The 14,450-nt window shown below is 49.1% G+C and overlaps 1 protein-coding gene across 1 annotated transcript in view; it reads left to right on the top strand.

Annotated features, from left to right (window-relative positions):
* wnk1b (WNK lysine deficient protein kinase 1b) overlaps positions 1–14,450 on the top strand; it is a gene marked incomplete at its 5' end in the record, with an annotated part of 328,259 nt that overhangs the window by 273,988 nt on the left and 39,821 nt on the right. Inside the window, 5 exons of the mRNA XM_083662628.1 lie at positions 9,998–10,151; positions 10,807–10,923; positions 11,192–11,302; positions 13,375–13,426; positions 13,793–13,933. Of these exons, the coding sequence (XP_083518754.1) occupies positions 9,998–10,151; positions 10,807–10,923; positions 11,192–11,302; positions 13,375–13,426; positions 13,793–13,933 (575 nt within the window). The remainder of the gene's footprint in view (positions 1–9,997; positions 10,152–10,806; positions 10,924–11,191; positions 11,303–13,374; positions 13,427–13,792; positions 13,934–14,450) is intronic.

The raw sequence follows: 14,450 nt of genomic DNA, 5'->3' as shown, positions 1-14,450 counted from the left end.
TCGCCATTCATCCGGTCTGTCCTCAAACTTTCGCATGTGTGTGTGTGTATGCAGAGACTAAGCTAATTGCGCTGGCGGAGAATGTGGGAGGCTGGATCTCAGCATCTGGCATTGGAGATCCGATTGTCCCATGGTGATTGTCCAATCTGCTTGTCCATCTGATTGTCTCAGTCACACAGGCACACAAACACATACACAACAACAACAAAAACTTAAAAACAAAACAAAAAACAGACACAAAAACAAAAGCTGCTTACCCCCTTTGACAGATGCGTTATATAACGCATGTGTCAATTAATTTAGCAGTTTTTCTATATACTTATTTTTTAGAGAGAGACACCCTTTAACTTGTCTCTGCCTCTCTCAGTCCTCTTGGGAAATGTGTGTGCGCTATGCACTGTGGTTATCTGGAGGGTGCTGCACCGCTTCAAGGCTTCAGGCCGAGAAGCGGGGGGGGGGGAGAGAAATCTCAGTGTGTTCACAAACATTTACCTTTTCGCTTGGCAATAAGGGTTTTCCAGGCTAAACACTCACTTTTCCTAAAAAAAAACATAACTTCTATTAAACAATACTGTACTAATGCATAAAAGTACTTTTGCTCTGTGTGCATTGCATGTACATAATGTATGCAGTGTGTGATTCTCTTACTAAAACAATGGTTTGTCAAACAGCTGTAACATGCAAATGTTCAAGTGTGTCATTACTTATCTGCTCATAATTGGTGTCTTTGGAGGAAGTTCTGCTGTGAACCCTCCACCCTCAACTGGCTTGCGTCTCCGGCCGTGTCAGTCTCTCGCCTGCTATTGACCAGCGCCTCACACCCTCTCCGCTCCGTCTTGATTCGCTTCGTTGAGTCCTCTCCGCTGTTACTGTCCAGGTGGCGTCAACCTCCGGGCCAAGCCTATGAATCGAAAACTCCACGGCAGTCATATATTCTTTTACAGCAAGCAAACCACTCATATTGCATTTCTGTAGCCCGTTTACACCGGTGTGGTGAAACACTTACACGGGAGGGAGAGATTTTACTCTCTCCCATTGCTGGCCGCTAGCTGCGGTGTTCAGGGCTGGTGGCTGCGGTACGGATGCTGCTGCCGGTTCCCTGGCTGTAGCCTGCCCGGAGTGCTGATGGTCTCCGCTGGAGCCTGGACCGCTGGCGGTCTTCAGTGTAATTGAGCCTGGCGCTGACTCTCAGTCTGCTACATGATGGTGGTGAGGCACGGGTCAATTTCCAGGTTGAGACCTTTTAAGACACATTAAGAGACACTAGCGAAAGATTAAACTCCTCACATGATAATTGAAAGTGTATGTATGTATGGTATGTATGTATTGCTTCTGGCAGACATACTTTCTTTTCCCCCTTATAAAAAATGTGTTGCTCTTGTTTTCTGTGGTTCTTCAAAACCACCTAGACCATAACTTTTATACAGTCTATATTTCCCTCTAAATGTGGCGTGTAGGTCTGCTTGAGACAAATGTGCTTTCCTGGTGTGTATTTCGACCTCTGCAAATACAAACCCATAGCTCCTCATGAGCTTTCTCTAAACAACTGTGGTTTTGTTTGTGTGTGCGAAATCAAAACCAATACCTTATGATATTACCAATAAAAACAAAATAACAACCAATCCCTCTTTTGTAGGCAGGTATGGATTAAAATAAAACACACTGTGGATCCACATTACAAAATAAACAACCCTGTTTGTCCCCTGCCGGCCGGCTTATCTACACACATGTGAACGTTTAAGCCCCAAAAGAAAAAGTTTAATTTGAACGTTTAGCCCGTGTTTAACGCTTGAGTCCCAAAACAAAAAGTTTAGTTTGTGATTTTTCTTCCTCTCATTTTTCTCATTCAGAAATTTCTCATTCATATCTCAGTCATTTCCCATTCATTTCCCATTCATTTTTCTCATTTTTTTTTTCTTCCTCAATGAGCCTCACTGCTCAGTTTCACCCACACTCTCCCCTTTTTTTTTTTTTTTTTTTTTTTGTTCAAAGGAAAGAGACCTTTTGAAAACAACTTTTCTTTTTTTCTCTTTTTGCAAATGAATGGTAAGAATTTTCCCAATGCTTTGAATTTGTAATTGTATCCCTTTTATTATAACTACATATAATTTATACCTCCTTTCGCAACGCTCAGGTCTGGGTATGTGTTTTTTTTTCCACTTTATACTGCAGTTTTAGACGCTAAAGTAATACCTTTCAACCCGCGCCTTACTGTTTGTCCGTCGACAAACAGGCCGATTTTTTTCTCTAAATCTTGCTCAAAAACGAGTCGGCTCTAGTAAGCTCCCTTACGCGTGCGCTCTAAGCTACGGCAATAGTGAGTTTTATCTAATATTATCGCACGCGAGCATCCCCAGGACACATCGCACTCCCCTCAAAGGCAAAAGATTTCCCAGGCAGAAGTTACATCCGTTTTCCTAACGCAACGCCTCACCCTCTCGGCGGTGAGTATATCCGAAACGGCGATAGTGAGTTCTATTTCATCCCTGCTGACCGCCAGAGGCGGTGCTTAAGCACTGAATATTCCCCTTCGCGCATGCGCAGTTCGAGTATTGTATACCAACAATGTCACCTGTGACCCCCTGGATGACCGGACAGAGGTTATATCTTCCGGTGTCATCAGGGATCATTTCCTTTTCAACTTCTCGCGCGCAGAGTGCTTTTGAAAGCATTACCGAGATACTTCATATTAAAACGTTAAATCCGTTGCTAGTAGTTCCGCGGCCGTTGTTGGTCGGAGCAGCGAACGTTCGCCCTCCAGGAGCTGCGACGGAAATATCTTCCTCGTATGAGAGGAGTTATTTTTTGTTCAGGTGGACGCTGCGGCGTTCTTTCGCCGGTAAGGCAGTGTTTTCCACTTCCCTCTCCGGACAAGGTGAGGTGACTTCATAATTGTTTGCAAAGCTGTATCTTCAACGATACCTACTGCTGCAGACTTGCCGGTGAGTGTTGCGTTGCGCAGCCTCCTCCCGGCATTACAAGTGTGGGGGTTGCGTTAGCGCTTCCCGGTTGTTATTAGTTATCGTTATTGTCATGTAACTTGAATAACCTCTGTTGGGGAAGGCTGCGTGCGCGCTCCCTCTTCCCAGCATATGGCCTCATTTTGTTCATTAACGTTATAGCTTCAGCTCTATGATTAGAGTTTTTTCGTTGTAAGAGTGGTTAAAAGAAAAAAAAAAAAGAAAAAAAAGAAATAGCCTCTGCTGGGGTAGGCAGCGTACGCGCTCCCTTCCCCCAGTATATGGTCTCATTCTGTTCACTAACGTTATAGCGTCAGCGCTGTGAGTAGTGTTTTCATTTTGGATGAGTTTAGATGTTTTGTTTGGCTAACCACTGCTAGTGACAGTAATATTAATTAAGATATATATTAATTAATTACATTGTGTGTATATATATATAGGCTACTGTGTGAGTAAGCCTCTGCTGCCTGCTGGTATAGGCAGCGTACGCGCTCCCTCCCCCCAGCATACAGCATCTACAGTAGGGACCAGTGGCGTCCGCGCGCTGGGCTAACTGTAAAGGGTGTGCATTAGCCGGTGTGGCGGTGTTCCTAACTGGTGCCACCATGATGGATAATGCACATTATTGCACATCCTGTGAGGCCCCTCTGCAGCCAGAGGATGGCCATGATCTCTGCCCCGCGTGCCTTGGTCCTGTGCACCTGAGGGAGGCACTGTCGGACAATCCATGCATGAACTGCAGCTACATGCCTAGGGCAGTTAGGGCTGTCAGACTGGCAGAGCTGGAACACCCAATGGGCGAAGGTGACATCCCCCCATCGGGCCAAGTGTCTCCGCTCCAACGTAGGAGCTCTAGGCGTCTGGCTGAGGCCGCTGCGGTTGGACCCTCCAAGAAAAAGACGAAGTCTGACCGCAGTGGGCTGTCATCAAAGGTGGCTCAGCTGTCCGCTGAGCTGGCCCAGATGAGGTCCATGCTCATGGCTCAGCAGCCTGGTGTCCTCTCAGAGGAGGCTGAGGTGCCCACTCCTCCAATGCCGGTGCTTGCCCCAGAGGAGGATACACTCTCCCTGGCAGCTTCTGCGACTCACTTTCATGATTATGGGGAAGACTCATTGGATGGGGTCTCCCGGGCCTCAGGGCCGGGCTCCCATTCCTCCGCTCACAGTTCGCTGACTGAGACGGAGGACCGCCCCATGCGTACGGTCATGCGCAGGGCGCTAGATCACCTACGCATGGAGATACCGCAGCAGGCGGAATCGGCTCCCGCAAGCGCCTTCTTCAGGCGCAGGCCAGCCTCCACTGCCTTTGAGGTCCCTCACTCAGTGGACTACATAAGGGAGTTGCAGGCCTGTTGGAGGGACACGGGAGCTTGCTCCCGTCTCTCTGCTGATGGTCGAACCCTGGCAGCCATGCACGACACGGCAAGAGTTGGCCTGGATCACATGCCAGCTATGGAGCCTGCCATCGCATCCCTCATTGTTTCCCCCGATGAGGCTCTGCGAAGGGATGCTAGGTGCCCCCGACCCCAGTGTCGGATGACTGACGACCTTCTCACAAGGGCTTATGGTGCGGGAGCTCGGGCCGGTCGTATAGGCAACTCCCTGTCACACCTCATGCTCGCCCTCTCTGCTTCACTACAGGAGGGCAATGTGAATGCTGACTCCGTGGCCTTCTGTGATGCGTCACTGGAGGCGTTCGGCCTTATGTCCAGGGAAATTGGACGAATGATGTCCATCCTGGTCCAAACTCGTCGCCAAGTCTGGCTTTCACAGTCTAATTTGACTGAGGCGTCGAGGAGGACTCTCCGTAGCCTCCCAGTGGAGCCAGGAGAGATGTTCGGGTCAGCGGCACAGGAAGCGCTGGAACGAACCATCCAGGCTGGGCAGACCAGACAGCAACTGGCAGGTCTTCGCCGTATGCCTCCGCCCACCAGGCCCAGGGGCCCCTCGGCTGCTCCCCGAGCCCGCTTTCCACCACCAGAGCACATCAGTAGCCGTCGTGAACCTCAGCAGTACACGCAGAGGCGGGGCCGTGACTTTCGGCCCTCCAATCGGCCTCGGGCCCCGGATCCTGTCCGTCCCCCCTTCAGGGCCCCTAGGGGCCGGCGGGGCGGACATTGAAGCCGCGCGGCCGGCTGTCGGATATTTTTTCCATCAGCAGCTCAGGTACTGGGCTGCTCATGCTTCAGACCCGTGGGTGGTTGCCACCTTAACCCACGGGTACAAGCTTCAATTCCGACGCCGGCCCCCAACATCCAGCCGGGTCAAAATTACCATCATACACGACCCGGTGAAAGCCATAGCCTTAGACCAGGAGTTGGCTGCCCTCCTGGCCAAGGGTGCCATCGAGGCTGTAGACCCTCTGTCGCACCCCAGGGGGTTCTACTCGACATACTTCCTCGTGCCGAAAAAGACTGGCGGATTTCGTCCAGTCTTGGACCTGAGGGAACTCAACAAGTTCATGAAGGTCATGCCCTTCCATATGTTGACCACGGCAGACGTTCTGCGAACTGTAGCCCGTGGAGAGTGGTTCACATCCATAGACCTGAAAGACGCTTATTTTCATGTCCCCATTGCCCATCAACACCGGCAGTTTCTGCGCTTTGCCTATCGAGGCCACCACTGGCAGTTCAGGGTGCTGCCATTCGGGCTCTCTCTCTCCCCACGGGTGTTCACGAGATGTGTGGCAGCGGCGCTTGCACCTCTGCAGTCTCAGGGCATGAAGGTCCTTCCGTACCTAGACGACTGGCTGGTCTGCGCACCATCCCGAGCTCAAGTGGCCCAAGATACAGGGTGCCTCCTGTCCCACGTGTCCCACCTAGGACTCAAGGTAAATATGGAAAAGAGTTGTCTAGAACCATCTCAGACCACAACCTTCATTGGGCTAGCGTTAAACACTGTTACTATGACAGCCTGTCCGTCCCCACACCGTGTGGACGATATCCTACGCCTTCTTCCCTTGTTCCAAAGGGGAAGACTGTTGCCCTACGTCACGTTTCTTCGGCTCTTGGGCAAACTGACATCCATCGCAGCTGTTGTTCCGCTGGGCTTGCTGTCGCTGCGCCCCCTGCAGAGGTGGCTGAACGGCTTCCGCTTGGACGCCAAGCGGCACAGACACAGAAAGGTCAGAGTGGCACAGCAGTGTCTCCTCGCCCTAGCCCCGTGGAGGGACGGGGCCTATATGGCAAGGGGGGTCCCTATGGGCTCCATCCCGTCCCGCAGGGAGACTGTCACCACAGATGCCTGCCCCGCAGGATGGGGTGCAGTGTGGCAGAGCAGGACGGCTCGCGGGCAGTGGTCTGGGGAAGACCGCGCCGGACACATCAATGTGCTGGAGCTGCGAGCAGTGCACCTAGCTCTCAAGAACTTCCTGCCATACCTGAGGGGCAGGCACGTCCTCATTCGGTCAGACAACACCTCGACCGTCTATCATATAAACCATCAGGGGGGAACCAAGTCGGCACGGCTGCTGCAAGTGTCAAGGGACCTCCTGACATGGGCGGCCCCCCGCCTGATCAGCCTACGGGCAATATATCTACCGGGAGAGCAGAACCACTTGGCAGACTTCCTCTCCCGTCAAAAGCCTCCATCGGGGGAGTGGTGCCTCAACCCAGAGGTGGTGCACACAGTCTGGAGCCGCTTCGGCAGAGCAGAGGTGGACCTCATCGCCTCAGAGGTGTCGACTCACTGCCCTCTATGGTTCTCCTTAGCGGAGACAACCAGCCCTCTGGGCCAGGATGCACTGGCTCATCCTTGGCCAGAGGGTCTTCTATATGCCTTCCCACCACTTCCTCTGATTCGGCTAGTACTTCAGAGAGTTCTTCAGGAGGGCCACAGGATTCTGTTGGTGGCCCCCTTCTGGCCAGGGAGGACATGGTTCCCTTTGCTGCACAGACTCTGTCGCAGCGCTCCATGGCGCCTCCCCGACAGGAGAGATCTCCTGTCCCAACTGGAAGGTCAGATCTAGCATCCCAATCCCCAACGCCTCCAGCTGTGCGTTTGGCTGCTGGAGGGCCCGAACCACTACTCAGCAGCTGTGTAGACCCTGTCAGGCATACTATAATGAATGCAAGGGCGCCATCCACTCGTCTGCAGTACGACAACAGATGGAAGCTATTTTACAACTGGTGTATGGGTCGGAGCGAGGACCCAGTACATTGTTCTGTGCCTACTGTCCTTGAGTTCCTGCAGTCCCTCCTGGACAAAGGCCGGGCTCCTGCTACTCTGAAAGTGTACGTAGCGGCAATATCGTGTCGACATGCCAGAGTCGACAATGGCACAGTGGGGAGCCACAGTCTGGTGTCCCTCTTCCTGAAGGGGGCTCAGAGGTTGCATCCTCCAAGAGCCCCGAGAATCCCAGCATGGGATCTTCCCCTGGTGCTGGATGCTCTATGCAGGCCTCCCTTTGAGCCCATGGCACAGGCGGAGCTAAAGTGGGTGTCATGCAAGACTGCATTCCTCCTGGCCATTACCTCAGCAAAGCGTGTCAGTGAGCTGCACGCCCTGTCTGTCAGTGTCTCATGTCTGAGGTGGAACTCAGATGGCTCGGGGGTCACTCTGTGGCCAAACACAGCATTCCTCCCTAAGGTGCTGTCGCACTCACACCTCAACCAGCCAATACGGCTTGCACGATTTGACCCCCCACCAGGAGAGAGGGGGGACAAGCGGGAACTGCTGTGCCCAGTGCGGGCCCTAAGAGCCTATATTACAGCTACCATGTGCATTCGACAGTCAGAACAGCTCTTCCTCTGTTATGGTGGCCCTAACAAAGGTTGCGCTCTCTCCAAACAGCGTCTGTCCCACTGGATTGTGGACGCTATCAGCTATGCCTATGGGGCGAGTAACCGCCTCCTGCCATCCGGCGTGAGGGGCCATTCTACCAGGAGTGTCTCCACATCATGGGCTACCCTGAGAGGGGTATCCCTGGGGGACATATGTGCTGCTGCCTCATGGGCGTCACCAGACACTTTCTCCAGGTTCTACCGGGTGAATGTTGCCACTCCCCATCCACTGGGCGTGGTCCTGGTGCCAGAATCCTCTGATTATACTCATTGAGGTGGGTACTCAGGATTCCTCGTGACTTTGCTGGTATAAGTCATTCAGTGCTTAAGCACCGCCTCTGGCGGTCAGCAGGGATGAAATAGAACGAAAGTTACGTATGTAACTACGGTTCTATGAATCCCGAATGACCGCCAGAGCGCTCTGTCACTCAGAATCCTCGTGTGCTCGCGAGAAGTTTCTGTAGGAAATGATCCCTGATGACACCGGAAGATATAACCTCTGTCCGGTCATCCAGGGGGTCACAGGTGACATTGTTGGTATACAATACTCGAACTGCGCATGCGCGAAGGGGAATATTCAGTGCTTAAGCACCGCCTCTGGCGGTCATTCGGGATTCATAGAACCGTAGTTACATACGTAACTTTCGTTTTATCTAATATTATCTCACGCGAGCATCCCCAGGACCCCGCACTCCCCTCAAAGGCAAAGAATTGCCCAGGCAGAAGTTACATCCGTTCTCCACTACACAATCCCCCAGACCTGCAGCTTTTAACAGTAGTTACAATTGTCTATTTTTAGAACCAATTTGTATAACATTATTCTAAATTTCACAGCTACTCAATTTGACATAAAATTGATCAATCAACATTGCATTCAGTGTGTATTTGCCTCACCAGGTTCCGCAGATCACAGCGCTGGGCTACATTCCTCCGCATGTCGACTCCTGCTCTCTTAGCATTAATCGAGCTTTCAGGTCCAACTTTGACAGGAGGTTATCACCAGTCGACATGCCAGAGGTCCGCATCCCAGTCGTGAGATCCCGTAGACGAGCCCCCAAGTTGTGGAGGAAAAATCCACTGCAATGCTCTGCTGATTCATCAATAATTAGATATCCGTTTTAAATGTTCATAGGAGGTTTTTTATTTCCACAATCATCTCTCCGTGCACGGAGGTCTCCTCTCATCTACATTTGACGATACAAGAGCCCCGCATCATTGTTTACAACAGTTCATATACTAAAACCAATGTTGCCCGCCCCCCCACCGTGGAGGGCAGTTCTTTCCATTCAGCCATGTAGCTAATCTGATGTTCACTGGAATACATAACAAGTGTCTATTCTCACAGTTCTTCCCAAAACAAGACACAGGTTCCCACAGGAACTCACATGTTCTCTAGACACTTCCCCAAAACAAGATACTTGTTCTCACAGAACAGCAATCCTCTGCATTGCTGAAAAACACAGTTCACTAAATACAGCATGGAATTGCCATAGCTAATAACTAATCAATCAATAAGCATTTGATCAATAATTTTCCATGACACTATACAGTAACCTCTCTCCCTGCAATTGCACCATGCAACAATAGCGTAACCCGAGTGGACAATTCTGATATAGGCTGTTGAAATAGGCTATAATTTAAATCTCACACATCCCTACCCTATTAAAGAAACAAATATTTTTAAATGTGTATGTTATAGCTTATATGAACGAAACGACTAATTACAGTAAGCGCACGCTTTGGGACATGGGGATATTCACTGCATAACTGCGCAACGGCCCTTTTGTGTGTTTCAAATGGATTGTTCCATCAGCATCAATTTTCCTTACGAATTCGAACTGGTTCATCCTCCAATTCTCTCCCTCTCTCGTTCTCTCCTCTCTCTCTCTCTCCCTCTCTCTTTTCTCTCTCTCTCACTCTGTCCCTGTGGTTGCACTCAGCAAGAATGAAGCTGCTGTCACAGACTTGATGGTGGTGACGCTGTGGCTTTTAAGGGGAGTGATGTGACACTTGTGAATACTGTTTTGGGCATAAACACGCCTACAGTATGGAGGTTTGCACCGAGATGACGCGAAGCGCAGCAGGCTGACACGCCAACAATTAGGACTTTGCGCAGCGCTATTCCAGCGCAAAACGGGCGCTAACGCAAAATTACTGCCTTTGCGACGATAGGGCCCTTATTCTTTGTGTGCCTTTCTCCTTTAATGTTGCACCTGCCCTTCTCTTCTGATCTTTCTCCTCCACCTCTGTATCTCAGTGGCCACTCTGAGGCGTCAGGGCTGAGTGACGGGAATGAGGGAGGAGGAGGAGGTCGCCATGAAGGCCGCTCCACAAAGAGACATCAGAGACGCTCCGTACGAAGTCGATCACGTCACGACAAGATCAGCAAGGCCAAGCTCAATGTCCTCAATGTAAGAGCACATGCAGAGATGTTCATTATCCAGAAAGAAATCCACTGTGGTCTTTGTTATCGTGAAATGAACAATCAACAATAAGTGAACAAACGGGCATCTGGGTAGTGTAGAGGTAAAAGCGCTCGCCTACCACCAAGGAGAGTCAGATTCAATTCCCGGTAGCAGACACAATTGGCCATGTCTGCGGGTGGGAAGCTGGTGGGGTATGAGCCCTGGTCGCTGCACTAGTGCCTCCTCTGGTCAGTCGGGGTGCCTTTTCCAGGGAGAGGGGAACTGGGGAGAATAGCGTGATCCTCCCACGCGCTACATCCTGCCAGTGGAAACGCCTCGCTGTCAGGTGAAAAGAAGCAGCTGGTGAATGCACATACATGTATTGGAGGAAGCATGTGCTAGTCTACAACTCTCCCCAGATCGACAGAGGGGGTGGAGCAACGACCAGGACAGCAGTCGGAATTGGTCAAGTACAATTGGGGAGAAAAGGCGGGGAACAGAAAAAACTTGATCACACAAAAAAACAATAACAATCTCTCTCCCTTCCTCATCCTGTCTTCCTCTGTCTGTCTCTCTCTCTCTCTCTCTCTCCCTCCCTCCCTCCCTCCCTCTCTCTCTGTCTCTCTCTGTGTGCGTACTTGTGTGTGTTGCGTGCCTGTAGATCTCTAACGTAGGAGACCGCGTAGCAGAGTGTCAGCTGGAGACTCACAACAGGAAGATGGTGACGTTCAAGTTCGATCTGGACGGAGACAACCCAGAGGAGATAGCTCAGATCATGGTATACACACACACACACACAGTCTCTTTTTATTCTCTCCTTCATGTACTCTTTCTCTGACAGCCTCCTCTCTCCTGGCCTTGTTCTCTGTCACATACATGTTCAGAAATACACATACCCAGATGTGCAAAAAAACAGCTTGTGATCCGTGTATGCATGTGTGTGTGCATGCTTGCCTGCGTGCCTGTATGTGTGTGTGTGTGTGTGCGTACGTGTGTGTGTGTGTGTGCGTGCGTGCGTGCGTGTGTGTGCGTGTGTGTGTGTCCAGGTCGAGAGTGAGTTTATCCTGGAGAGCGAGAGGGAGTCTTTCATCGAGCAGGTCAGAGAGGTGATAGAGAACGCGGATGAGAAGGGCCTGGATAGAGACACCAACAGCCAGGTAAATACACAGCAGACTGAGCCAGGTAAATACACAGCAGACTGATTCTTTCTTCTGGAATTGCTGCAGTGTTTTTCCTGGCTCAGAATGGGCCTCTGGAAGGTGACTACACACAACAGTAAATGTAAATGTAAAAATGTGGAACTTTGAAGGAACAGCTCACCCTAAAATCTAAAATACGGTACATATTTTTCCTCTCATCTTAATTCTATTTATCCATCTAGATTGTTTTGTGTTAGTTGCCTGAGTTTTGGAGATATCGGCCCGAGAGATGTCTGCCTTCTCTCCAATACAATGGAACTGCTCAAAGCACCAAAAAAAAACATTTGAAAAACTCAACAGCAATGTCTCTGTCCAGAAGTCATGACCAGGTTACTCAAGATAATCCACATACCTTGTTATGAGCAATGTACTATTTTCTTTTGACCAAACTACTAGCTGCTGCTGCTCTAGCTGTGCAGTTTCATGTAGGAACTAGCTAGCAGCTAGCGGGTGTAGTTAGGTCGAAAGAAAACAGTTCCTACATGAAACTGCTCACAACAAGGTCTGTGGATTCTTTTGAGTAACCAGGTCATGATTTCTAGACAGAGACATTGCTGTTGAGTTTTTCAAATGTATTTATTTGGCGCTTTGAGCACCACAAGCCAATGGCCATCCAGTTCCATTGTATTCCAGAGAAGGCAGACATCTCTACGGCTGATATCTCCAAAACTCAGGCAACTAACACAAAACGATCTGGATGGGTAAATAGAAGTACAGGTGAGAGATTTTAGGGTGAGCTGTTTCTTTCACTTTTAAATTCTCTAAAATGGTGATGTAAAAAGGCAAAAAATTCCTCTATGCAGGAAAAATTCTGTGCTGCTGTTCTATTCCATTCTCATTCGTCCGAACAGTGGCGTGCCTGACCAAGTTGGTGCCCTAGGCAAGATTTTTGCTGGTGCCCCCCCCCCCCCCCCCAAAGAAAATATAATAAAAATTATATCGCAGCTAATTCCACCACAAATACTTATACAGTCACACAAACTGACGTCATGTCACTGCTAAAACTGCTGCCTGCAGTGCAGGCTCAGAATCGCCCTTCCCCCACTCTGGGAAAAAGCTCCGAGCAGGTAGAAGGGGGCGCGGCCGCGCAGGGGGTGGGGTGGTATGGATTAGGGACCATGGTGAAAGTGCTGCAGCCAAGCCCGTAGGCAGGTTTTGAGGAATACCGAGGTCGTTTTAACGCGGCGCGGGGGGCCCTGGGGGGGCTGTGCCCCCCCGGACAGAAAATTTTGTCCATTTTAAAGTAAAATGCTTTAATCTGGTGCACTTTGAGAGCAAAATTAAGAGGCTAGATCTATAAAGAACTACAGACATCATGTTAGATTAATATCCTCTTTAACTGTGCTGTTGCTTTAAAATGATACAAAAAATAAATGTCTCCCCATATAATATAATTTATATTCTGCATACAGGTCACATGGCAGAATACTGCTCAATTAAATAGAATGGCCCATCTACACAAACATCACTTACAGGGTAGTTACTTACCCATTCACTTCAATAGAACTGTCCCCAAAGTCTAGCCCCAATCTAGCCTCAATGCAAAATCTGAATGTTGTGACTTATCTTTCTTCCTTCTATAGCACACAGAGAGGAAGCAAATTGTTGCATTTCTGATCAAAACTGTCACATTAAAACATCAATGACAGATGAATAGATCTGGGGGCCGGGGCTATTTTTCCTTTTTTGGGGGGGGGGGGGGGGGGTGTACCGAGGCCATGATCTCGGTGTCTTCAATGGTAGCTACGGGCCTGGCTGCAGCCCAGGCAGCCAGAAAGCCAGAATTAGAAAAATTATTTCACTATTATTTAAAGACTTAAGACGTTGTTGTGCTTATTTTTTGTCTACTATTGCAAAATAATAGTAGGCCTATTATTATGAAAAGTATTTGTAAAAAAAAAAAAAAAAAAATTTTTACCCTCTCTGGCGCCCCTAACGGCTCAAGCGCCCTTAGCATTTGCCTAGTTCGCCTAATGGACGGCACGCCACTGCGTCCGAAACATAACATGTCCTCTCTGATTGGTGTATAGATGACAGGTACCATGGAGCAGCAGATTCCTGTTCTGTCTACCCCCATGCCAGGTAAAAACAAAATATGCACATGGCTTAAGATACTTTGTTTCTCAACATAATGGTCTTTGAATTCCAGTGGCCCTTAATGACACTTAAATGAAGAATAGTTACATTTAACTGTTATTTTACTTTTATTTTGTAATTATTAGAAGCAATATTAACTTATCATAGGTTTCCCTTCTTCCACTGCTTTTCCTCACCTGTAGTTTCTCACTTCTGTATAAACCTGTATCTTAAAACACCATTGCTATCTGGATCAACTTAAATTAATGTAGGGGTTTCCAGCCTGAAAAAGTGGGAATCGTCTGTTCTGCCCACATAATGATCCAATGGATTGATAGATCACAATGCTGTGTTGTCTCCCTCTCTCCTCAGACATCCCGCCCAGTGCCACGGCCCAAGTGGTCCATTCAGCGGGTCGTAGGTTCATCGTCAGCCCAGTACCTGAAGCCAGGCTGAAGGAACCGTTCTTTAACACCTGTCCTTCTCCTGTCCCAGCATCTGCTGTCGATACAGGTAAGGATGTGTGTGTTTGTGAGATCCTTTAACACCTGCCCTGTCCCCACGGTTCTGATACAGTTGGGTAAAGCACAGATTCTTAAGCTATTGGTTGAGATCCAAAATGGGTCCAATTCTGATGGGTTCCCATATAACAATAGTAGTCGTCGTCGCTCATATCGATAGCACAGGAATGCACACACACACACACACACACACACACACACACACACACACACACACACACCACTAAATCACTGTGTATTCAATCACACACATGCACATTCAGTGACACACTTATTTGATTAAGCCATAATGCTTTTAGAGGAAAATCCCCAAATGTTCCTGTCCAAATGAATTAACACTGTGACGTTTATTTAAATTGATGCCATAGGTTGCCATGTTCTTGTGACTCACGTGGAATTGAACCATTATGCAATCAAGATATTAGAAAAACATGTGATGTCATATTTTGTCTTTATAAGCTCTTTTATCAACATCACATTTGGATGGAGGGTATTCAGAAAATTTAAGA

The sequence above is a fragment of the Poromitra crassiceps genome (genome assembly GCF_964638095.1).
Source record: "Poromitra crassiceps genome assembly, chromosome: 2".
Lineage (NCBI taxonomy): Eukaryota > Metazoa > Chordata > Actinopteri > Beryciformes > Melamphaidae > Poromitra > Poromitra crassiceps.
This window is presented reverse-complemented; position numbering and strand designations above follow the sequence as displayed.